Consider the following 27,187-nt stretch of genomic DNA (forward strand, 5'->3'; position numbering starts at 1 on the left):
TGGTATTAATTGTTTGCCGTTTTCGCGATCCCGTCGCGCATGAGGATATCACCAGGTAAACTCGCGTCATTTTTAAACATTTTGTTGTTCAACGGCATCAAGACTTACGGAGTGTGTTTGAGATAACCTCACAAGTGTCACAGATGACACATTTGGCGTTTTTTTTTTGCTGGTTTGTCGGTAGCAGCTCCTGAAACGCAAGACTGCCACACATCTGTTCGACCAACACCAGTTGATCTAAACGCCAGTTGATCTGGAACACCGGGCTCCACCAACAGGTAGCGAGGCTAACTGCCAGGACAGGCCGGGCTTCGGCAAGCCACAGGGTTGATCCGGGCTTTGCAACTAACCTAATAATAATAATGATAATAATAATGGATAGCTTTTATATAGCGTTTGAGAGACCCTCAAAGTGCTTTACAATTCTACTATTCATTCACTCTCACATTCACACACTGGTGGAGGCAAGCTACAGTTGTATCCACAGCTGCACTGGGGTTGACTGACAGAAGCGAGGCTGCCATATCGCACCGCCGGCCCCTCTGGCCAACACCAGTAGGCGGTAGGTGAAGTGTCCTGTCCAAGGACACAACGACCAAGACAGACAGAGCTCGGGATCGAACTGGTAACCTACCGGTTACAAGATGAGCTTCCCAACCCCCTGAGCCACGGTCGCCCCCCACCCCGCAACTAATGGGGCTTAACGACAAGATGCTGCCTAAAAGGAGCAGCGTCAATGAGGAGGAGCAATTTAAAAGGAAAACAAAGTTAGAAAAGGGTATAACAATGGTTCACTTAGTAGAAGCCTATATGTAAACTTTAAACCCATCAAAGAATATATAACACAGTTTGTCTGTGAAGGTTCTCAGTCATCCAGGTCATCGTAGTCAAAGGAGTTTGCAAAGAAAAAAGCGTCTGGACTTCTTTAAGTTGCTTGAAGACATTTCACCTCTCATCCGAGAAGCTTCTTCAGTTCCCTCCCCAGACGCCTTAACACCCACTCACATCCTGGGCCATCTGACCTCAGGAATTCACATGACAAGGTGGGGCCAGGTTTCACAATGGGCTCACCCGAAACCCTGGCTGATTAGGTCCCACACCCGCTTTCACACCTGGGCGCATGTGATTAGAGGATCACCAGGGGGTCCTTTGTCCCTCCTTGGGGGGATACTCCCACTGAGTTTAAATCTGGGACTCTCGGCCATTTGACCTTAGAACTGAAGAAGCTTCTCGGATGAGAGGTGAAACGTCTTCAAGCAACTTAAAGAAGTCCAGACGCTTTTTTCTTTGCAAACTCCTTTGACTATAACACAGTTTAAACAGCCATTCAAAGTGATAGCCATATCAGAGACTTGGATAACTCCTGGAAAAGAAGAAGACTTTGAAATAAATCGATAAGAATTCCTTCATCTAAATAGGATCAATAAAAAAGGAGGTGGGGTGGCACTTCACGTTGATAAAAACCTAAAGTACAAAAAAGTGGGAAGAATGACGACTGTTATTAATGGAGTGATGGAATGTAATATGGAAAGTGGAAACAAATATGGAAAAAAGGAAAAAACTATTTGTCAGTTGTATATACAGAACACCAGGATCAAAGATGGAGATTTTCAAGGATAATATGGAGGATTTATTTACAAATCCAAATCAGAAAGGGATGTTTATCTGTGGAGACTAATACTGACTTACTGAATCCAAATCATAATAAGAGAACTGAAGAATTTATTGATTCCATGTATAGAATGGCTTTATTTCCCCTTATAACAAGACTGACCAGAATAAGATCTCATTGCGGAACTCTATTAGATAACATATTTACAAATGTAATGGAAGAAAGTATAAAAAGTGGGTTATTAATCAGTGATATAACTGACCATTTACCAGTCTTTGCATCTTATAATTGCCATTATAAAGCTAACAGAGATGAACACAAGATTATTTACAAAAGAATTATAACAGAGAAGACATTAAACTGTCTTAAAAATGAACTTTTAAAGCAAGATTGGAATATTGTATATGAACAAAAGAAGTTAATGAAGCTTACAAAGCATTTTTAAGAACATTTAACACATTACTTGATAATAAAAAAAACTGCCCAGTGATTGAAATCAACAGGAAACACAACCATGCAGGAAGACCATGAAGGACTAAAGGACTACAAAATATCAGCAAAAAACAACACCCTATATTGAGAATTCATTTAAAAAAAAGAGAGAGAACCATAGAAACTGAAAGGAAATATAAAACTCACAAAAATAAATTAACTAATATAATGAGAACAGGTAAAAGAGAATATTTTATTAAAAGGTTAGAAAACAATAAACATAAAACAAAAGGTATATGGAATGTATAAAACAGTATAATAAAAAATGAATCAAGGAATAATGATTACCCTAGGTACTTTATAGAAGGGACAAAAAGCATTAACAAAATGAAAGCGGTAGTAAATAGTTTTAATGAATTCTCTTTATTTCCTCTGCCAAAACTGGCAGAGGAAATAAAGTTCGATTGAATAGAAAGGGAAACTGGTGAAAACACTGAAAGGAATAGTCTAAGGAGCTTGGAAAGAAAAGCGTCTGGACTTCTTTAAGTTGCTTGAAGACATTTCACCTCTCATCCGAGAAGCTTCTTCAGTTCTAGGGTCAAATGGTGGAGAGTCCCAGATTTAAACCCTGTGAGACTGTTGATGGTATTGCAAAACCATTTATATACATTTTCAACTTGTTTTTTCAAAAAGGGTTTTTTCCACAAAAAAATGAAAGTTGCTAGAGTTATTCTGATTTACAAAACAGGCAAAAAGCATCATTTTACAAATTATAGACCAGTGTCAATACTCCCAGTTTTCTAAGATACTAGAAAAATTATTTATAAAAAGATTTGACAGCTTTGTGGACAAACATGAATTGCTGACAAATGGTCCGCATGGGTTCAGAAACAACAGATCAGCAGCTTTGGCATTAATAGATTTAATGGAAGAGATAACAGAATGTATGGATAATAAGAAGTAGCCTACGCACTTAAGAGGTTTTTAGATTTAAAAAAAGCGTTTGATACTGTCAATCATGGAATTCTAATAAAAAAACTGGAAAAGTACGGGTTTAGGGGAGTGGTTTTGAACTGGATAAAAAGCTACGTAGTAAATAGGCAACAATATGTACAAATAAATTAGTATAAATCTAAGTTGATGGATATTCCTTGTGGAGTACCTCAAGGATCAGTATTAGGTCCCAAAATGTTTATTATGTATATCAATGATATTTGCCAAGTATCGAAGAGTCTAAAGTTTGTAACATATTTATAAGATGACACAAATATATTTTGCTCAGGTGTGGAATTGCCACAGGTTTAGGAGGTGATCACACAGGAATTAAAGATATTAAGGAGATGGTCTGATATAAATAAATTATCATTAAATCTAGATAAAACCAAATTTATGTTATTTGGAAATCATAAGAAAAATATCAAAATAAAATATGTGTCGACAATGTATATTTAGAAAGAGTAAGTGAAATAACATTTCTTGGTGTGATCATTGACCAGAAGGTCTGTTGGAAACCATACATTACTTATGTTAGGGGGAAGTTGGCACGGGGCATTGCCATCCTGGGGAAAACAAAGAAAATTTTGGATCAGAAACCACTGAACATATTATACTGTGCTTTACTACTACCATGTATGAGCTATTGTGTAGAGGTCTGGGGAAACACAAGTAATACACAAACAATAACTATAATGCAGAAAAGCGCAATTAGATTAATAAATAATGCAGGGTACAGAGACCATACAAATGCACTCTGTGTCAAAAGGCAAGCTATAAAATTCCAAGACTTGGTGAAGTTTAAACCAGCGCAAATAATGTATAAAGCATGAAATAAAATCTGTAAATTGTTTAGGGGGGGGGGGTATAACTTAAGAGGGAAATGAAATTTAAAAATACAACGGGTTAGAACAACTTTAAAAAGTATGTATATCTCAACAGTGGGAGTTAAATTATTGAACAGTCTAACAGAAGAAATAAAAGAAAGTAACAACATAAACCAGTTTAAAATGAAATATAAAAAATTTTTTTTAAACAAATACAAGAATAAAGAAAATGGGGTTAACCCAGGACGGTAATTGAAGTGATGTTTTGGTTTGGTTCTTTCAGGATCTTGAATCTGCAAATTTACATATTCTGTCTTTATTTATATGAAAGAAACTATATTGTGATGGGTTTTTTTGTTTTGTTTTGCTTTGATTTGCTTTTTTTTTTCATTTGTTTGTTTGTTTAATTTAAGACTAAAAGAAAATTACATGAATGAGTTGTAAAATTTGAGGGGGTAGGGCCAAATAAGTGTATACTTCTGCCTATTTTTCAAACAAAAGAATGGAATGACAATATGTAATGATGGTGAATGTACATGTTTTAAATAAAAATGAACTGAACTGAACTCTGTATTTTCAATGGCACTTTTTCATGACACCATCCTCTAGCGGTGCAATATTGTATAACATTACAGAAAACAACACAAGTGAACCACAGGCTCTGATCAGAACTCGAAACTGTCCCTCAGCCTCCTTGCCCTGTTCTTGTACAGCACAGGGCAAGGAGGTATACAGGAGGAAGATAGAGGGCTTCCTCACAGACAACAACCCCTGCCAGGTGTGGAGAGGCATCCAAAACAACTCCAACTTCAAAGGCTAGAGACCCCCCAACCTCTGATAGCAGCCTCACTCACACTTGTAGAGGAGCTCAACACCTTCTTAGGAATAGACAGCCTCAGTGACTACAGACCTATAGTTCTCACATCTCCAAACTCTGTCTGAGCACATCAGTGTGCCTGCCACCCTCTCTCAACCCCTATCAACTTGGTTATAGAGCAAATGAATCCATGGAGGATGCCATCATCGTCACACTTCATAGAGTGCTGAGCCATCTGGAGGACAGGAAGGGCTATATGAGGATGCTCGTCGTGGACTACAGCTCAGCATTCAAAAGCATAATGCCAGACACCCTTACCACCAAATTGGACCACCTTCAGATCCCTCCACCTCCTGCATCAAAGGCTTCCTCACAAACTGGAACTGGCCTCAGTTAGTCAGACTCCCCCTGACACTACCATGGTTTGGCAGACCATGCAGCAAAGAATTTCTGCTCAAATAGCCTGAAAGTGAACATCCTTAAAATGAAGAGCTCATAATGGACTTCAGGAGGCACAGACATGCCCACTCCCCTCTAATCATAAGTGGAGACTGGGTGGAATTTGTCCCCATCTCCAGGTTTCTGGGCACCCACATCTCTGCTGATCTCACCTGGATCCACAACAACATCGCCCAAGTAAAGAAGAGCGGCCACACTTGCTCTGTGTCCTGAGGAAGAATGACCTGGACCACAAGCTGTTGCTGGCCTTCTACCACTTCTCAATGGAGTGTATACTCTCCTACTGCCTGGGTGTTTGGTATGCAGGGGCCACTACTGACAATGGGAAGGCTGTGCAGAGGGTAATTAACACTGCCCAATCACTGGCTGCCCTCTGCCATCCCTGAAGGCCATCACCAGCTCCTCCTGTCTCAGGAAAGCCAGGGCCATTGCAGGTGACCTATTGGACCCCGCTCACCACCTTTTTGGCCTGGTGCCCCCCCAACAGCACTTCAGGTCAGTCAGTTCCCACACCTCCAGACTCACAAACAGCTTCTTCCCCATCCAGACCGTTAACAAACACTGTCCCCCCACACTCCACCCCTGCCCATCCACCAGTCTGAGCCATGGTCTGTGTAACCCTCATCACTCAGGCCACCCATACACACACTGTTCTTACACCAAGTCCACTGCACTACTTCCAAACACTTTGCAACCTCTTCTTCTAATATGTGCCTTCTTCTTGGTTTGTATATATTCATCCTGTTTGAATATAGCTCTCATGTTTGTATACATTTTTTTTGTTTGTTATTTATTTGCTGTCTGTTATTTATATTTTATACCTACAACATAAATTTGATTCAGGATTTAACAGAGAGCCAATAAAGAGAAGCCAATATAGGAAAAATATGCTCTCTCTTTCTACTCCTTTTCTGCAGGGAGTTTTTAGGACATCCTGATAATAACGAATTAAAGTAGTCCAGCCTAGAAGTAAGTAAGCAATTACATCTGTCATTCAGGAGAATACTGGAGCAGTTTCCTGCACCATAACGGTGGTTTGAATGCAAGTGTCTGTGAAACATAGTTGCGGTGCTGAGTGATAGCGGGTATACTGTGGACTGTATTAGTATAACATAAGTATAACAATTAGAGAAACTGTGTTCGTGTGTAGTTTTGAGGCCAGATGAGCGCCATCTGAGTTTCTGATCTCAGGACTTCATGCATGGTGAGTGAGATTTATGAGTAGGACTTATCCCTGATAAACATTATCATCTCAATGATCTGAATTGTCTTCCTGTTTTTAGAAAATAATTCAAGTAAAACCTGAAGTTACACTGGATAATTTTGGTTTGTGGGCCTACATGACTCTTTCCCTCATGCACCCTCATCAGTTCTACATGTTTCTGTTTATGAGTTGCTAATTTGCACTGTTCTTGGCAGAATGCTGGTTACCAATTACTGTAGTTAACTGACTGGGTCTGTAAATATTAAATTTTTGTGCAAGACAACAACTGGAGAAGAAACAGATTTTCCTTCAGCAGTATAACTGCTGGATTCAACAGCAGAGGAGAAAAGGTCAACAAGTGGCCTTTTCTCCTCCTCTTTCACAAGGGATGGGGTCTTGTTATGGCCACTATGTAGATTCTTTTGGGTCACTTGGGAAGTTTTGTAAGCAAAATTGATTATTGCAACACACCCCATGAGCAGCCACAAAAAACAAAAAACAAAAATACAAAGTCTTAAAACAATAAATAACATGTTGGTAAAGATTGGTGAGCTTTTCTCTGGGAAAGCACACTTTGGAGATGTAGTCACTAAAAGAAATACACATATTTTTTCTTTATTAAAAGATGTCAACAAAACAATCAGTTCCTTTTCAGTAGCTGTGTACACACACTGGGGTGGCTTCTGCTCCTGAGGTAGAGCAGGTCATTTTGGTTCAATCACTGGCTGCTCTAGTTTGCATGTTCAATATACTAACCCCATGTTGCTCTCCAATGCATCCATTGGAGTGTGGGAGTATTATACCTTATAACATTTAAATAGAAGTCAAATAGAAATAATAATAATAACAGATCGTGGACCCATGTGCCCAGGCCATATTAGAAAGGACAGAACCCCGGCTTTAAGACCCCGCATTCATGACCCGTAATGAGCCAGCGTTTTAGAGTACTGTTGCCGCGCTGTCCCACTGTGAAAAACGAACACTCCTGTTTACCACAAATCGTCTGGTAACCTGGAATTGAAAGCATATCCTGCTCCGAAAAGTGAGGACGATAACTGTGGTTCAAAGCTGGTAGAAGGGGTAGCACGCCGTACGACCAGTCCCTTAAAATGCTCCAGTAAGCGGCCACTACTAACAACTTAGCATTTGTAAATAAGAAACGATCCTTCCCCCAGCTGGATGAGCTGAAGGGAGACGCTCTGCAGTCGTACCAAGAACAACCTTCGAGTTTTTTGCTGTTGGTTTATTGGTCTATTTCTCTCTTTTTTAAAGTGCTCTGTTTTTGCAGGAAGACTTTAGCGTTGTGCGAACAAGACTGGAGCTATTTTTGATTCGACTTCGAGGCGGCAGCTTAAGTTTGTGGCGCTGCTAAGAGCACGTTCGAGTTTTGATGCTAGTGTAAACCCATTTATCTGTCTGGACCATCAAAGCGCTGAAGTGTGACAGAGTGACTGTTTGGATTCCAGGAGAGCGATGAGAAGAGCGTTCGGATGCTCAGGCTCGCTGACGATAGCGCTTCAGTTTTAGGCTCCCTTCGTGTGTGTTTTTTTTTTTTTAATCCGTGTGGGCTATTGTAGATCCGTTTGGTTGGCGAAGGTCCTTATCTGGAAACATCCAGTACCAGATTTACTCCTCACCCCCTTCAACGATCAAACAAGCCGGGAGCAGACCCTCGCTGTCCCACAGTAAGGGATTTCTTTTTGGACTGAGGCAGTTGAATGGATTTTCCGGTATACTGCTAAAATTGGTTAAAACGAACTGTTCGCGATTCAAATAATTTTTCGGTACCAGCTTACTCTGACTCGTAAATGTTCCACTTTGATCGTTGATAAAGGAATATATCTGTTTGGCGACATTCAAAGGCAAAGTGCTCTTGATTTTGTTTCCTGATTATTTATTGTGATATTTGAATACGCTGGTGGAGAAAATGAACGTGTATCTCGTGTGCCTTTTCCTTACTTTGGATTTAGCCACCGTGGCTTTCAGTCTGTCTACGTGCAGTACGCTGGACATGGATCAATTCAAGAAAAAACGCATCGAAGCCATCCGAGGGCAGATTCTGAGTAAGCTGAAACTCGCCGCCCCCCCAAAGGACTTCCCCGAACCCGAGGAGGTGTCCCGGGACATCGTCTCCATCTATAACAGCACCCGGGACTTATTGCAAGAAAAAGCGAACGAACGGGCGGCGACTTGCGAACGGCAACGGAGCGAGGAGGAGTACTACGCCAAAGAGGTGCACAAGATCGACATGCAGCCCGTCCACTCGCCAGAGAGTAAGTATGCGTGTCTGTGTGCCCGCACTGATGCCATTTCAGGCCAAAAGGCACAACTTCGAATACCGCTGTCACGTGTGTTTGTGATTCTTTTGGAAAATCCTCTCCATCACGCTGTGCTGGGAGAGTGTAAGGAAAACCAGGCAGAGCTAATATTAAAAATAAGCTACACTTTTTATATATCGGCCGCTTCTACTCTTCACAAGGCTGTGTGTTGCCTTGTAACTTTACCATTACACACTTGGTCTCTCACTCGAACAACAGCGTCAAGTGTGAGCTTTATTGTTTGCCTGACTAACATGAACCTATGGCACAAAAACAAGCAAATTACTGGACTTCTTGTTCTCTTCATCATGTCGCCAGTGGCGTGTCCAGCGGGCCAGGCCACCTCCCCAACCAGACTGGCCACCCCAGGTGCCACCCCGAAGCTAAAACAATAAAATTCAATGAAATACCAAATGTATGATTATGTTTTCACAGTGAAGCTCAGATATCCGAGTGTAAGTGAATGCAGCATCGGCTTCTGCACTATGAGCATCATGTTAGCAAAGGTAGGAGAGCTAAGCACGAAAGACGGCACCGCAGAAAACATTTTTTCGGTGACAGATTAACAGGTTAACATTGCTGGACTGGCCATCGGGCATACCGGGCATTTGCCCGGTGGGCGGATGACTTCTTTATTTATTTATTTTGTAAGGGCATGAACAATGAGAGGTGGTGGATTGGCCAGATGCTGGCCGATGTGTAAAAAAAACTCAGTTGTTTGGTGGTCGCTATGTCGGAGCTTCCACAGAGGCCAGCAGGTGGATGAGGGAAGGGGAGGCAGGAGGAGGAGAGACCCGAGGCGGCCGCCAGTCCGATTGTCAGGTGAACTGAACTTCAGGTAAGAAGTTATGACCTGCAGTCTATCTGGGTCAGATATAAACCAAGTTTAGGTGGAGTTTATTTTCGTTATGCTGACTTTGCTGACAGTAAGTTACAATAACTCGTACTGCGTGCTAGCTAGCATGACGGAGTTTCTGTACAGCTGGGTGGGTGCTGTGATGTTACTGATGTTGAACTTTATTTTATTCATAAGGTTAGTTAGTAGAGTTGCCAACCGTCCCATAAAAAACAGAATCGCCCCGCATTCAGAGAAAATATTACACGTTTCGTATTGAGCTGAGAAGGGACGCAGTTTGTCCCGTACTTTAAGTATAATGAAAAAAAGACACAGCTGGAGTTATTCTGTCTTTATGCTGCACAGCTGCCTCTTCTCCTCTCATTCTCTCCCCCTCCCTCTCCTGTTCCTACTTCAATCATGAAACTGATCAATGATCAGCTGATCGGCTTTTCTCTCTTTTTTTTTTATCGCCCACTTTGCGCCAGAAAGAGGAAACCGGCGGATGTCGCGCTAAACAACAGTAGCACGTTTAAGCTTGGTCAGGTGTTAGAATTTATTTAATAATAATTTCTAGTATCAGCTGATGTTTGCTGGAGCCACAGCTGTAAAAGCTGCTGGTCATGATATCGGTTTGGATATGTGGTGAGAGGGAAACATGAAGATGAAACCAGGAGATGTCCTTACTGAATCATCAGAGCTGAACAGGTGATGGAGAAACAGGTTTACCTTTTAGGTGACATGAATGAGTTGAAGGGAAGTTATGAACTGTTTCTGAGAGACAAATAACACCAGGATCCTTTTCTAAGTAGCTGATAGCTGGTAACTGTGCAGGGGCGGGTCTAGCAAAGTTATGCCAGGGGGACAGGTAGGGCATTAACAGGGAAAGGGGGGCACAAAGATATACTTTTCTTTCTTATTCTCATTTAAAATATCTAGCTTTTATTAAATAATTATCTGAATCTTGTGAACAAAGTTTTTATTTGACGTAAATTGTATAGAGATCATACATATACCAACAAGACAGTGTACATCACTGTCACAACAGCGTTTGTCTTCATTCAAAGGCTTTATGCCCGATTTTTTGTCCCAGTCCAGCCCTGCAGGTTAATACTGGCAGTGTCACCATGCCAGCTGACTGTATTTCATCATCAGCCAGTGTTGTTCTTTATACATCAGTATTACCAAAGTTTACCATAAGGCAGCATAGAAAGTATTTACTTGCTTTCAGGTTTCATTCAAAAGTTAGTCTTTTCATTTGTTTCCCCACTTTTTTCCTGTTTCAAAATCAAACACCAGTTTGTAAGAAGATTATCTTCTTTTTTTAATAGGCAGATAAAGTTTTGCATTGGCTAATTTGCCAGTTGTATGTTAAAAATGTTCGTATTTTAATATTCAAAAATGTTTTTGCCCAAAACATATGTGCACTATATTTCCGTAAAAATACTATGGAAATATTGCTGTCCTTGAATGCTGAATAAACACTGACAAAGCACTGATTGTTTCTCTTGTACATTATCAGCGCAGTATCTAAAAACTTTGCACCGTAGTGGTTAAAATCTCATTCTAATAAGAGTTAAAAGCGCATTCGGTTATTAGGTTTATGGGTTATTGAATTAGGGTTAACGGTTGGTGGAATTTTTTTTTTAACATTATCTGCCAATTACATCTGCCACCCTTCTCCAAATCTGTGCCCCTACCTGGCCCCCCCAACAAAAATTTTCTAGACACGCCACTGCATGTCGCTAATTGAACTTGATATGTTTTGCTTCCTGATGTACATATTGCACATGCAAGTTTTCTTTTCCTTCCTCTATCGTAGGGCTGAATTAATAAAACTACAATTTGAGACAAAGAACTAGAAAAATTTGCATTTCCTGCGAAAATGCTGTGTGGATGCCTTAACGCAGAAGCTGTCTGCTGAAAAGCTGAAAAAGATGAAAAGTTGCAAAAAGTTGTATGGTGGTGAAGAAACTTAAAATTCTACTGAAAACAAGTGAAGAAGGAGAGATTTTTGCTTAAAAGTGGTGAAAAGCAAAAAATTCTACTGAAAAGGGGTAAAGACGGCGAAATTTTGCTAAAAAGTGGTGAAAAAAAAAAAAAATGTTGCCCTGACCAGGATTCGAACCCAACACTCCTGGTCTCGAGGCGGCTACTCATCTCACTGAGCCAAAGAGGCTTTCCGTTCTGCTGAAATGAGCAGAAGCTGCTGAGAATTGTGCTGATAAGAGGTGAAAAGGCTGAAAATTTTGCAAAAGAGGTGAATAAGCAGAATTTGGGCTGAAAAGAGGTGAAAATTCTGAAAAGTCTGCTGAAAAGAGGTGAATGAGCAGAATTTCTGCAGAAAAGTTTTTTTTTGAAAACGGCAGAAAAAACTGAAAATTTTGCTAAAAGGGGTGAAAAAGCTGAAATTTGTGTTGAAAAGAGTTAAAAAAGTTTAACTGTTAACTGAAAGAAATGTTATCAGCACAGAACAACCTGGTTCTGCTCAATTTCAGTCCACCAATCAGAGGTACTGCTTCTGTCTGCTTCATCAGGCTGTGTACTTGTATGTATTTCTGCCATGGAGCGTTAACAAGAGTCTGAAAAACAGAGACATGAGCAGTCAGAATTAGATCGTGGTGAGAGGCGAAAAACGCCGTTTTTTGGTGTTACAAAATGTTGTGTAACTCAAAAACTAGGTGGGATATAAGCATAATTCTTCTACTGGGTGAAACAGCGGAGTTTGGTGAACTTTCACTGCAATTTTCATAGCTCTTTGTACCTCCGTTGCGGAGATATGACGGGAGAAGAAACGGCTTCATTTTCAGAGTTTGAAAACAGAGAGAAGGACAGATTTCCACCCCTCAAACAAACATAATTCATGGCTCAACGGTAAGATGACTGTAAAAACTGCTTCGACCGTGAGTGTCAGCAGAGTCTGAAGATGAATTGGCACAAGCCTCATGTCTTAACTTTGCTTTGTTAAGGAGATATGACAATTTGAAAATGCCTCTCATTAGAGAGTCCCAGCGCTGATTTTGAACAGACTCTCCATTGACTTTCTATGGAGAGTTTTAAGACTTTGTGTTGCTCTGAGGCGATTTGATAAAAATCTGCAACTTCCACAGCAGTGTTAGTAACATTTTCTGAAAGCCAGCAAAAATACCTACGTTTTGATGTCTAATTTGTGGGGGTTGAGTGGAAACTGAGCGAGTAGCAAGAAGTTGTTCAGACATGAAGAGAAAATTCAGAACAGACCAGCCCTCACTCTGAGTTAATTGCATAGCAACCATAGCAACGCATGTATTTTCTGAAAAATCACAATTTTGCAACTGAAAACTTAAAGAGGGATAAGATTAAAACAGAAGAAGATCTGAAAAAGCTGAATCATACAGGAATAGCCCAATAACTTGAGAACATTTTAAAGTTTGAATGGAGTTTCTAGGTGAAAGTATGAGGAAGTAGTTAAGTTTCAAAAACAAGCAAGTTTTAGCAGAATTGTGGAAGTTTCCCATTCATTTCAATGGGACAAAAAATTGCATAAAAAGCTTAATATTTTAAAAAGTATAATAGTTAAAAGTACAAAAAGACATAGCAGGAATGAGCAGAAACAGTAGAATATTGTGAAATTTGAACTGAGAAAATAGCACAAAAACTGAGGAAGTAGTTAAGCGGCAAAGAAAGTGGCAACTTGAAGAATAAAGTATAAAGAACTAGAAAAATTTGCATTTCCTGCGAAAATGCTGTGTGGATGCCTTAACGCTGAAGTTGCCTGCTGAAAAAGCTGAAAAAGTTATATGGCAGTGAAGAAACTGAAAATTCTGCTGAAAACAGGTGAAGAAGCAGAATTTGTTTTGCTGAAAAGTGGTGAAAACAAATGCAGCCATGAGCAGGATTTGAACCTGGCCCTCCTAGTCTCAAGGCAGCTACTCATCTCACTGAGCCAAAGTCACTCTTAATGAGTCAAACTCATTCTCACAAAGAAGAGGGGGAGAGACCGACAATTCTGCTGAAATGAGCAGAAGCTGCTGAGAATTGTGCTGATAAGAGGTGAAAAGGCTGAAAATAATGCAGAAAAGAGGTGAATCAGCAGAATTTCTGCTGAAAAGAGGTAAATAAGCAGAAAGTTGCGCTGAAAATACATGAATCAGCAGAATTTCTGCTCAAAAGAGTATTTTTTCTGAAAACAGCTGAGATTTGTGCTGAGAAGAGGTGAAAAGGCTGAAAATTTTGCAGAAGAGGTGAATAAGCAGAATTTGGGCTGAAAAGAGGTGAAAATTCTGAAAATTCTGCTGATAAGAGTTCAATCAGTAGAATTTCTGCTGAAAAGAGGTTTTTGCTGAAAACACCTGAAAAAAGCTGGGATTTGTGCTTTAAAGTGGTGAAAAAAACTGAAAATTCTGCTGAAAAGGGGTGAAAAAGCTGAAATTTGTGTTGAAAAGAGTTAAAAAAAAGTTTCACTGTTAGCTGAAAGAAATGTTGCCATAAGCGGGATTTGAACCCAGGCCTCCCAGTCTGAGAACGTATGCTCATCTCACTCAGCTAAAACACAGGTCAACACAGGAAGGAAAATCAGTGACGGCACTGATGATATGGCAGAAATGGGCAAAAAATATTGCATAAAAAATTCAATATCTCAAAAAGTATAGAATTGAGGAGCACCAAAATTCATAGCAGGAAAGAGCAGAAATAGCAGAATTTTTTAAAGTTTGAATGGCGAAAATCGGATAAAAACTGTGGGAGTAGTTAAGTGCCAAAAAGTGTACGGAAGCAACTGGAAAATAGTGGAATAAAGAACTAGAAAAACTAGAAAAATTTGCATTTCCTGCGAAAATGCAGTGTGGATGCCTTAACGCTGAAGCTGTCTGCTGAAAAGCTGAAAAAGATGAAAAGTTGAAAAAGTGGTATGGTGGTGAAGAAAAAATGTCGCCCTGAGCAGGATTCGAACTTGGCCCCCCTGGTCTCAAGGTAGCTATTCATCTCACTAAGCTAAACTCATTCTAACAAAGAAGAGGTGGAGAGAATTCTGCTGAAATTAGCAGAAGCTGCTGAGAATTGTGTTGATAAGAGGTGAAAAGGCTGAAAATTGTGCTTAAAAGAGGTGAATCAGCAGAATTTCTGCTGAAAAGAGGTAAAGCAGAAAATTCTACTAAAAAGAGGTGAATCAGCAGAATTTCTGCTGAAAAGAGGTTTCTGCTGAAAACACCTGAAAAAGATGGGATTTGTGCTGAAAAGGGGTGAAAAAACTCACAATTCTGCTGAAAAGGGGTGAAGAATGAGCAGTATTTCTGCAAAAAAGACAGAAAGAAGCAGAACATTGTGCTGAAAAGAGGCGAATGAGCAGAATTTCTGCTGAAAAGAGTGTTTTTTTTCTGAAAACAGAAAAAAAAATTTTGCTGAAAGGGGATGAAGATGCTCAAATTTGTGTTGAAAACACAGCTCAGCCCGGCGAACAGAAATAAGTGACCACATTGATAATGTGTTCCATTCATTTCAATGGGCAAAAATATTGCAAAAAATATTCAATATCTCAGAAAGTATAGAAGTTATGAGCACCAAAAGTCATAGCTGCAATAAGCACAAAGAGCAGAATTTTTTAAAGTTTGAATGGCGAAAATCGGATAAAAACTGTGGGAGTAGTTAAGTGCCAAAAAACGTACGGAAGCAACTTGAAGATGAAGAAAAGACTAGAAAAATTTGCATTTCCTGCGAAAATGCTGTGTGGATGCCTTAACGCTGAAGCTGTCTGCTGAAAAGCTGAAAAAGATGAAAAGTTGCAAAAAGTTATATGGTGGTGAAAAAAAAATGTCACCCTGACCAGGATTGGAACCCGGCCCTCCTGGTTTCAAGGCAGCCACTCATCTCACTGACCCAAACTCATTCTCCCAATGAAGCGGTGGAGAGACTGACAATTTTGCTGAAATGAGCAGAAGCTGCTGAGAATTGTGCTGATAAGAGGTGAAAAGGCTGAAAATTTTGCAGAAAAGAGGTGAATCGGCAGAATTTCTGCAGAAAAGAGGCAAAGACGCAGAACGTTGCACTAAAAAGAGGTGAATGAGCAGAATTTCTGCTGAAAAGAGGCAGAACAACCTGGTTCTGCTCAAATTCACCAATCAGAGGTACTGCTTCTGTCTGCTTCATCAGGCTGTGTACTTGTATGTATTTCTGCCATGGAGCGTTAACAAGAATCTGAGGTCCATATTTTATAGCACACATTAGCAGAATTTTTTTAAAGTTTGAACATAGTATTTATAATATAACATAGTCTTTCTTCTAAATCATAATATTTGAACCAAATGATAGTATTTCTGCCAAATCACAGTATTTCTGGTAAATCACAGTGTTTGTGCCAAATCACAGTATTTGTACCAAATCATAGCACTTGTGACAAATCATAGTTGTTAGCTGAATCTGTGCTAAAACATAGCATTTCTGCTAAAACGTAGTATTTATACTAAATAATATTTTTTCTTACAAATCATAGCATTTGTGCTGAAACATAGAAAATTCTGCCAAATGATAGTATTTGAGCCAAATCATACAATTTGTGCTGAAACATTATGTATGATTTATGATTTAGCAGAAACACTGGGACTTGGTAGAAATACTATGATTTACATGAAATAGTTTGACTTAGCAGAAATACTATAATCTAGCAAAAAGTACTACAGCATAGCAGAAAATCTATCATTGAGCAAAATTACTAGGATTTAGCAGAAATACTATGATTTGGCACAAATACTATGTTTTAGCACAAAAAATATGTTTTGGCTCAAAAACTTTATTTTGCAGTTATACTATGATTTGGAAGAAATACTATGTTTTGGAAGAAATACTATGCTTTGGAACATATACCATGATTTGGCAGAAATACTATGGGCAGTAATAATATAACATAGCAGAAATACTATTACTTGGGTGAATGCTATTGTTTGGCACAAACACTATGATTTAGCACTGTACAGAATGGTGTACGTCAGTTTAATGCTGGGTGGTGCTGCAATAGTAGCTATCCTCGGTCAGAAGGAGAGGCTAACATCCAGGGATTAGATTACCAGAGGTGGAGTTTATTGGCAGTCTGATGGATGTTACAGGGAGATATGGCATACAGTAGGAGGATGTGGAGGGGTGATATGGTGTGGTTTCTATGATTAAGAACAGGGTATACATTACAACATGAATACGGATTAAAGATTAAAGAAACTGGCAACAAATTCCTCCACTACAAACCAGTCTGATACCACTTCTTGCAGTGTTCACATTTACTAAAGCACTACCCAAAAGGCGCCACAAGAGGGCACTCCAACACAAGAGATGACCTATGTACACTGATGCACTTAGTAACAGTCAGCCTCCTACTTAGCCACTACGTAATACAGCGATATTACAGTGTACAAATTCACATAAATTTGCAGGAAGAAAGAAACAAAGCAGGAACAAGCCCAAAACAATCAAAATAACTGGGCTGCCATAGCTATCGCTAACTAGCACATACGCTAAAGGTAACTAAAACCAATACACACAAGTAGCAGGGTAAACATCTTAAGCATGGAACATTAACTCACATTTATGTGACACACACCATCCCCAACAAATACAGGATGGGCTATTTGCTCCCCTTCCCAGCAGCTCTCTCCTCAATCGTTAGCACAGGAACAAAGGAAGACCATCTAGCTCAGAAGTCCCATGAATCCCCTCACTGCTCAGAGGCTGCTGGGTAATGTAGCTCACACTAACACAGGCTTTTCTACAAGCACAAATACTATAACATAGCAGAAATACTGTGATTTTGTTGAAATACTATGTTTTGGGACAAATACTATGATTTGGCAGAAATACTATATTTTAGGACATATACTATACTATGATCATAAAACTTTGCAGAATTGTAATAAATTAGCAATATAAATTACAGGTCTGTGATAGTGTATACATTTGTAGTGAAAAAAAAAAACATGTGGACCAAGGTGGAATTGAACCCACGACCTTTGAGCTGCAGAGCCGTGTCATTACCGATTGCGCCACCTGGACAGCGGGCTGGTATCTGAAAAACAGATTGATGACTAGTCACAATTAGAACGCGGTGAGAGGCGAAAAACGCCGTTATTTGGAGTTACAAAACGTCGTGTAACTCAAAAACTAGGAGGGCTAGCAGCATAATTCTTGTACTGGGTGAATCAGCGGACTTTGGTGTACTTTGACTGCGATTTTCATTGCTCTTTGTACCTCCGTCGCGGAGATATGACGAGAGAAGAAACGGCTACATTTTCGGAGTTTGAAAACTGAGAGGAGGACAGATTTCCACCCCTCAAACAAACGTAATTCATTGCTCAACGGTAAGATAATTGTAAAAACTGCTTCCACTGTCAGTGTCAGCAGTGTCTGAAGATGAACTGGCACAAGCCTCATGTCCTAACTTTGCTTTGTTTAAGAGATATGACGATTTGAAAATGCCTCTCATTAGAGAGTCCCAGCGCTGATTTTGAACAGACTCTCCATTGACTTTGTATGGAGAGTTTTAAGACCTTGTGTTGCTCTGAGGCGATTTGATAAAAATCTGTAACCTCCACAACAATGATGGTGACATTTTCTGAAAGCCAGCAAAAATACCTACGTTTTGATGTATAATTTGTGGGGGTTGAGTGGAAATTGAGCGAGTAGCAAGAAGTTGTTTAGACATGAAGAGAAAATTCAGAACGGACCAGCACTCACTCTGAGTTAATTGCATAGCAACCATAGCAACGCATGTATTTTCTGAAAAATCACAATTTTGCAACTGAAAACTTAAAGAGGGATAAGAGTACAATGGTAGAAGATCTGAAAAAGCTGAATCATACAGGAATAGCCCAAAAATCTGAGAACATTTTAAAGTTTGAATGGAGTTTCTAGGTGAAAGTATGAGGAAGTAGTTAAGTTTCAAAGACAAGCAAGTTTTAGCAGAATTGTGGAAGTTTTCCATTCGTTTCAATGGGACAAATTAAAGGAAAAAAGTGTAATATTTTAAAAAGTATAATAGTAATAAACACCAAAAGTCATAGCTGCAATAAGTAGAAAGAGCAGAACAGTTTAGAGTTTGAACGGTGAAAATCGGCTGAAAACTGAGGAAGTACTTAAGTGCCGAAAAATGTACGGAAGCAACTTGAAGATGAAGAAAAGATAAAGAACTAGAAAAATTTGCATTTCCTGCGAAAATGCTGTGTGGATGCCTTAACGCTGAAGCTGTCTGCTGAAAAGTTGAAAAACATGAAAAGTTGCATGGTGGTGAAAAAAAAATGTCGCCCTGAGCAGGATTCGAACCTGGCCCTCCTGGTGTCAAGGTAGCTATTCATCTCACTGAGCTAAACTCATTCTCACATAGAAGAGGTGGAGAGACGGACAATTCTGCTGAAATGAGCAGAAGCTGCTGAGAATTGTGCTGATAAGAGGAGAAAAGGCTGAAAATTTTGCAGAAAAGAAGTGAATCAGCAGAATTTCTGCTGAAAAGAGGTAAAGAAGCAGAACGTTGCGCTGAAAAGAGATGAATCAGCAGATATTCTGCTCAAAAGAGTTTTTTCTGAAAACAGCTGAGATTTGTGCTAATAAGAGGTGAAAAGGCTGAAAATTTTGCAGAGGAGGTGAATAGGCAGAATTTAGGCTGAAAAGAGGTGAAAATTCTTAAACTTCTGCTGAAGACTTCAATCAGCAGAGTTTCTGCTGAAAAGAGTTTTTTGTTTCTGAAAACAGCCAAAAAAGCTGGAATTTGTGCTGAAAAGGGGTGAAAAAAATGAAAATTTTGCTGAAAAGGGGTGAAGAAGCTAAAGTATACCAAATCAAAGTATTTGTGCCAAAACATAGTGTTTCTCCCATATTGTGGTACTACTACATTACAACATGAATGAAGATTAAAGAAACTGGCAACAAATTCCTCCACTACAAACCAGTCTGATACCACTTCTTTGCAGTGTTCACGTTTACTAAGGCACTACCCAAAAGGCGCCACAAGAGGGCACTCCAACACAAGAGATGACCTATGTACACTGATGCACTTAGTAACTGTCAGCCTCCTTGAATTGGCAGAAATATTGTGACTTAGTAGTAATACTATAACATAACAGATATACTGTGATGTTGCAGACATAGTATGTTTTTGCACTACTCATTTGTAGTGAAAAAAATTAGCAATATAAATTACAGGTCTGTGATAGTGTATAAATTTGTAGTGAAAAAAAAATGTTGACCAAGGTGGGATTGAACCCACGACTTTGAGCTGCAGAGCCGTGTCATTACTAATTGCGCCACCTGGAAAGGGGGCGGACGGCTGAAAGATAGAGACTTGACCAGCAGTTGCTGAAAACAACTGAAAAAGCAGAATTATCTGCTAATAAAGAGGTGTAGACACGCTTGATGGAGATGGCTTTATGTGTAAGGGTACACTGAAGAGTGCATGCAAGCAGGGAAGATGTGTAGCAACTGTCACAGATAGGACTTGAACCTCTGCCACCAGGTCTCACAGCAGCTGCTCAACCCTCTGAGCCAAATGAGGTCTGGTCACAAAGGGGGCGGGTGTCTAAAACACAGAGACTTGAGCAGTCAGAATTAGATCGCGGTGAGAGACAAAAAACGCCGGTTTTTGGAGTTACAAAACGTCGTGTAACTCAAAAACTAGGAGGGCTAGCAGCATAATTCTTGTACTGGGTGAATCAGCGGACTTTGGTGTATTTTGACTGCGATTTTCATAGCTCTTTGTACCTCCTTCGCGGAGATATGACGAGAGAAGAAACGGCTTCATTTTCAGAGTGTGAAAACTGAGAGGAGGACAGATTTCCACCCCTCAAACAAACGTAATTTATGGTTCAACGGTAAGATGAATGTAAAAACTGCTTCCACTGTGAGTGTCAGGAGTGTCTGAAGATATATTGGCACAAGCCTCATGTCCTAACTTTGCTTTGTTAAGGAGATATGGCGATTTGAAAATGCCTCCCGTTACAGAATTTCAGCTCTGAATTTCAAAACCTCCCCATAGACTTTGAATGGGGAGTATTGAGACCATGTGTCATTCCGAGGCAAATTGGGAAAAAACGGTAAATCTCACAATAAAGATAGTGACATTGTCTGAAAGCCAGCAAAAATACCTATGTTTTGATGTATAATTTGTGGGGGTTGAGTGGAAATTGAGCGAGTAGCAAGAAGTTGTTTAGACATGAAGAGAAAATTTAGAACGGACCAGCACTCACTCTGACTTAATTGCATAGCAACCATAGCAACGCATGTATTTTCTGAAAAATCACAATTTTGCAACTGAAAACTTAAAGAGAGATAAGATTAAAACGGTAGAAGATCTGAAAAAGCTGAATCAGACAGGAATAGCCCAATAAGTTGAGAACATTTTAAAGTTTGAATGGAGTTTCTAGGTGAAAGTATGAGGAAGTAGTTAAGTTTCAAAAACAAGCAAGTTTTAGCAGAATTGTGGAAGTTTCCCATTCATTTCAATGGGACAAATTAAAGGAAAAAAGTGTAATATTTTAAAAAGTATAATAGTAATAAACACCAAAAGTCATAGCAGGAATTAGCAGAAAGAGCAGAACAGTTTAGAGTTTGAACGGAGAAAATCGGCTGAAAACTGAGGGAGTAGTTAAGGGCCAAAGAAACGGAGCAACTAGAATAACTAGAAAAAATTTGCATTTCCTGCGAAAATGCTGTGTGGATGCCGGAACGCTGAAGCTGTCTGCTGAAACTAGCTGAAAAAGTTGAAAAGCTGCAAAGATTGTATGGCAGTAAAGAAACTGAAAAATTCTGCTGAAAACAAGTGAAGAAGCAGAATCTTTTGCTGAAAAGACGTGAAAAGGCCAAATTCTCCTTAAAAGGGGTACAGAAGTTCAAATTTGTACTGAAAAGAGGTGAAAAGGTTCCTTCTGAAATGAGCAGAAGATACTGAGATTTGTATTGATAAGAGGTGAAAGGCTGAAAATTCTGCTTAAAATAGGTTAATGAGCAGAATTTCTACTGAAAAGAGTTAAAGAAGTAGAACGTTGCACTGAAACAGGTGAATCAGCAGAATGTCTGCTAAAAAAGAGATTTCTGTTGAAAACACCTGAAAGAGCTGGGATTTGTGCTGAAAAGGGGTGAAAAAACTCACAATTCTGCTGAAACGGGGTGAAGAAGAGGTGTTGGGCTGTTGAGAAGAGTTAAATAAGTTGAAGTGATATGTTTGGGTACAAATACTATCATTTGGCAATAATACTGCATTTTAGCACAACTCCTGAGATTTGATTGAAATACTATGATTTAGAAGAAATATTATGACTTTGGACAAATACAACGTTTTGGCACAAATACTATGATTCTATGATTTGGTTCGAATGCTATGATTTGAAACAAATACTATGATTTGGCAGAAATACTATTATTTAGTAGAAATACTATGATTTACTAGTAGTACAATGTGTCTGCAAAAATACTATGATTTTGCAGAAATACTATACCTTAGTAGTAATAGTATAACATCACAGATATAATGTGATTTTGCAGACATAGTACGTTTTTGCACGAATACTACGATTTCGCTCAAATAGTATGAAATTGCAGTAATACTATGATTTTGAAGGAATACTATGATTTGGTAGAAATACTATACCTTAGTAGTAATACTATAACATAACAGATATACTGTGATTTTGCAGACATGTTATGTTTTAACACAAATACTACGATTTCGTTCAAATACTATGAAATTGCAGTAATACTATGTTTTTGAAGGAATACTATGATGTGGTAGACCAGGGGTCACTAACAGGCGGACCGGAGTCCGAGTCCGGACCCAGACGCCATCCTATACTGACCCGAAACCATAGTTAACAAAATATTAAATTACTTTTAATTGTGACAGGCGATTCAATTTTAAGCGGTAACGTTACCTTTATTAGTATTAAGAGACCAGGGAATAAACAAACCAATTGTGTGCGAGTTAAGCCACCCACGTGACGCTACTTAGCCAATCAAATCTGTGCATTCAAGGCGATCGCAACGCTGAATGCACGTAGGCTGCATCATCTTCTTGTATACCGATTATGTCACAGCGTCGGACGAAGGCTGTCCCAATTCGTGGACTCCTCCGAATCCGGCCAACAAATGCGTACTCCTTTTCCCCAGATTTGAAGGATGGGTCGGGTGTATTCTTCGTGGCCCACCATATCCCAGAATTCATACCGCGGCCCAGCCAATTCCAGTTTCCAACAATGGCGGCCACTACTAAGTTTTAATATTACTCTTATTAATCTTTGTGGGTCACTAAATAAACGTTAACATTTTCAGGCGAGAAAGTAACTGTGTAAACTTCAAATATCTGCTTGGTTTATCAAGACATCGCATATTTGCAAAAGTGCTCCGACGTTTTTGGAGATTTTGGTCCATCAGAAGTGAAGCAGCAGCTTTCTTGGAAGAGCTGAAAAGTCAGAAAGCAACAAACTTTTCTCTCTTTTTAAATGATGAGAAAAACACGGATATTGTGGCCTTTTGTGTTGATATCACTTTACACCTGAATGAACTGAATTTGAAGCTGCAGGGGAAAGACAATTCGATGTGTGAACTGATGACAGCTGTCGCTCCTTTCAGAGGAAACTTGAAGTGTTCAAAGAAGATCTGCGAGGAGACTATGTACACTTCTCAACAGTGAATGGACAGGTTCAGGGACAGAGAGATGTGTCTCTTTTGTTGACTTTGTTGATAAGCTGATTGAAAACTTCAGCAAAGAATTTGATAGCTTTGGACAGCACCTCACCATGTTCATAAAGAACACATTTCTCACCACTGATGTCAGAGGGTTCTTAAAGGAAGTCACATAGCACTTCAAGTGGGCAAATGCTGGGCCTCTCCAGATGCAACTGGTTGATCTCCAAGCAGATGTGGCCCTGAAAGAGCAGTTTGAAAGAACTGAACCTGACAGCTCCAAATGGTCTCTGAGACAGCTTTCCCAAATCTGAGGAAAGTAGCCCTTTACGTCTTGACCATGTTTGGCTCCACATACAGCTGCGAGGCAGCTTTCTCCACAATGAACATAAAAAAAACTAAAGATCGTTCCAGGCTCACCAATGAGCACCTACACATGTGTATGAGAATGGCCCTGACACCATTCCAGCCCAGGTTTAAAATCCTGGTAGGTCAAACTAAAGCTCAATTCTCTCATTGAACAACAGAAAGTGGGGAAGTGGAATATAAGAGCGAAAGAAAGAGAAACTGTAAAATTGTTAAGATGTTTAGATGTTATCTGTTGAAAAATGTATTGAGACTGTTAAGTTGAGATGTGAAAGGTAAAGAAAAAGGGAAACTCAAGCTGCTGCTATTTTTTCTGAAATTAAGCACTTTGTTTTAAGATGCACAATTTAGCCATTTTATTTATTTTCTCTAATTCATTTTAAACTGCAGCGCTATATCGAATGTAGGCCCACTGTGTGTTTCAGTGTTAACAATAAATTTTGTTGAAATTTTTTAAACTTATATTTTTACATATAAACTTAAACTTATATATTGATAAAAAAAAAATAGGCTGCTTCTGTATCACAGTCATAACGCAAGTTAGACATTATGATGTCCCGGACCTCTGCTTGAGAAGATTTTCTCCACCTGGACCTCCTCAAATTTTAGTTGAATACCCCTGTGGTAGACATACTATGCCTTACTAGTAATACTATAAGATAATAGAAATTTTAATTGGGCACAAATACTATAACTTGGCACAAATACCATGATTTGGCAAAAATACTATGATTTAGCAGAAATACTTTGATTGAGCAGGAGTACTAAGATGTAGTAGAAGTACTTTGATTTAACAGAAATACTATTATGGAGGAGTAATACTTTCTGCAGAAAAGACGGAGAGAAGCAATCACAGTAGCTGCTCATCTCACTGAGCCAAAGCAGTTCTTGTCCCAACAAGAGATATGATGAGAGAAAAAATATGCAGGGGGGCCGAAGAAGCTGAATTGTTGTGAAAAGAGGGGAAGAAGCAGAACTGTATGCTCCAAACAGGTGAAAATGCTGAAATAGTGTTGAAAAGAGGTGAAAAAGCTGAAATTCTTCTGAAAGAGCAGAACAGGCTGAAAAATTTCAGCTACTCATTGAGCCAAACTGGTTCTCATATAACTGAAAAAAGGTGAAAAAGTTGAAAATTCTGATAAAGACAACAGAAGAGGCTGAGATTTGTGCTAATAAGAGGTGAAAATGCGAACCTTCTGCTAAAAAGAGGCAGAACAACCTGGTTCTGCTCAATTTCACCAATCAGAGGTACTGCTTCTGTCTGCTTCATCAGGCTGTGTACTTGTATGTATTTCTGCCATGGAGTGTTAACAAGAATCTGAGGTCCATATTAGAAAAGCTACTAAAATCATAAAACTTTTCAGAATTGTAATAAATTATCAATATGAATTAGTGGTCTGTGATAATGTATTAATTTGTAGGGGAAAAAAAACATGTTGACCAAGGTGGAATTGAACCTGCGATCTTTGGGCTGCCGACCGGTGTCATTACCAACTGCGCCACTGGGAAAGAGAGCGGTGGCTTGGAAAACAGGGAGATGAGCTGTCAGATTTAGATCGCGGTGAGAGGCGTAAAACGCCGTTTTTTGGAGTTACAAAACGTCGTGTAACTCAAAAACTAGGTGGGATAGAAGCAGCGAATCAGCAGACTTTGGTGAACTTTGACTGCGATTTTCATTGCTCTTTGTACCTCCGTCGCGGAGATATGACGAGAGAAGTAATATAAATTACAGGTCTGTGATAGTGTATAAATTTGTAGTGAAAAAAAAAAACGTGGACCAAGGTGGGATTGAACCCACGACCTTTGAGCTGCAGAGCCGTGTCATTACTGATTGCGCCACCTGGAAAGGGGGCGGTGGTCTGAAAGACAGATACTTGGGCAGTCAGAAAATAGAGAGGCGAAAAACGCCGTTTTTTGGAGTTACAAAACGTCGTGTAACTCAAAAACTAGGAGGGCTAGCAGCATAATTCTTGTACTGGGTGAATCAGCGGACTTTGGTGTATTTTGACTGCGATTTTCATTGCTCTTTCTACCTCCGTCGCGGAGATATGACGAAAGAAGAAACGGCTTCATTTCCAGAGTTTGAAGACTGAGATGGACAGATTTCCACCCGTCAAACAAACGTAATTCATTGCTCAACGGTAACATAATTGTAAAAACTGCTTCCACTGTGAGTGTCAGCAGTGTCTGAAGATATATTGGCACAAGCCTCATGTCCTAACTTTGCTTTGTTAAAGAGATATGGCGATTTGAAAATGCCTCCCGTTTCAGAATTTCAGCTCCGAATTTCAAAACCTCCCCATAGACTTTGAATGGGGAGTATTGAGACCTTGTGTCACTCCGAGGCAAATTGCGAAAAAACGGTAAATCTCACAATAAAGATAGTGACATTTTCTGAAAGCCAGCAAAAATACCTACGTTTTGATGTATAATTTGTGGGGGTTGAGTGGAAATTGAGTGAGCAGCAAGAAGTTGTTTAGACATGAAGAGAAAATTCAGAACAGACCAGCACTCACTCTGACTTAATTGCATAGCAACCATAGCAACGCATGTATTTTCTGAAAAATCACAATTTTGCAACTGAAAACTTAAAGAGAGATAAGATTAAAACGGTAGAAGATCTGAAAAAGCTGAATCAGACAGGAATAGCCCAATACTCTGAGAACATTTTAAAGTTTGAATGGTTGTTCTACGTGAAAGTAGGAAAAAGTAGTTAAGTTTCAAAAACAAGCAAGTTTTAGCAGAATTGTGGAAGTTTCCCATTCATTTCAATGGGACAAATTAAAGGAAAAAAGTGTAATATTTTAAAAAGTATAATAGTAATAAACACCAAAAGTCATAGCTGCAATTAGCAGAAAAAGCAGAACAGATTAGAGTTTGAACGGAGAAAATCGGCTGAAAACTGAAAGAGTAGTTAAGTGCCGAAAAATGGGGGAGCAACTTGAAGAATAAAGTTTAAAGAGAAACAGGAACTCAATAGTGTGGAAGCCCTTGAGGGCATCCACACAATAAAGGATAAAGAACAAAGAGAAACAGGATCTCAATAGTGTGGATGCCTTTGAGGGCATCCACACAATAAAGAGAAACAGGAACTCAATAGTGTGGATGCCTGAGGCATCCACACAATAAAGAATAAAGAGAAACAGGAAAACAATAGTGTGGATGCCTTGAGGCATCCAGACAATAAAGAATAAAGAGAAACAGGAACTCAATAGTTCTAAATATAAATAATAATAATAATAATATAAATAAACTAAATATATGGCCAGATACACACACAAATTAATGTTTTTTTGGGGGGGGGGGAACACTGATTGGTTATGTTGTAAAAACCTCTTTTTAGGTAGTCTAGTTCATAGCTAGAATGATCCTGGGTTAGCGTGGTTGTTGAAACAAGATTTAGTCAAGTAGGGTAACAAAAATATACTTTGTATGTTAAACTTATTATTGAGAGGATTATCAAGGTAACAACTTCCCAGGACATTTTCCCAAAAATATAAATTGTCAGTGCTAATGACTAGTTGAAAAAATAACATTTATGCATTCAAGTTTAATTGTACAAATGGAGTAACACAGTAGTGCTGTGGATAGCACTGTCACCTTCAGTGGTGGGATTGTTAAAACCCTTTTATGTAAGAAACGGCATCTGCTACTGTCCCCACTTGCTGGACACGAATGGCCCAAAAATGTTGTTGTGC

At 39.3% G+C, this 27,187-nt stretch overlaps 1 protein-coding gene across 2 annotated transcripts in view; it reads left to right on the forward strand.

Moving 5' to 3' along the window:
- The first annotated feature begins 7,332 nt into the window (after window positions 1-7,332).
- Window positions 7,333-27,187, forward strand: part of tgfb2 (transforming growth factor, beta 2) — a 73,390-nt gene continuing 53,535 nt past the window's right edge. The window contains exons 1-2 of one of the 2 annotated variants that reach the window (XM_005463992.4): window positions 7,333-8,029; window positions 8,315-8,617. In XM_005463992.4, coding sequence (XP_005464049.1) covers window positions 8,356-8,617 — 262 coding nt within the window. In that variant the 5' untranslated portion in view covers window positions 7,333-8,029; window positions 8,315-8,355. 2 annotated transcript variants of the gene reach the window in all.

This window comes from Oreochromis niloticus, linkage group LG11, assembly GCF_001858045.2.
Source record: "Oreochromis niloticus isolate F11D_XX linkage group LG11, O_niloticus_UMD_NMBU, whole genome shotgun sequence".
Lineage (NCBI taxonomy): Eukaryota > Metazoa > Chordata > Actinopteri > Cichliformes > Cichlidae > Oreochromis > Oreochromis niloticus.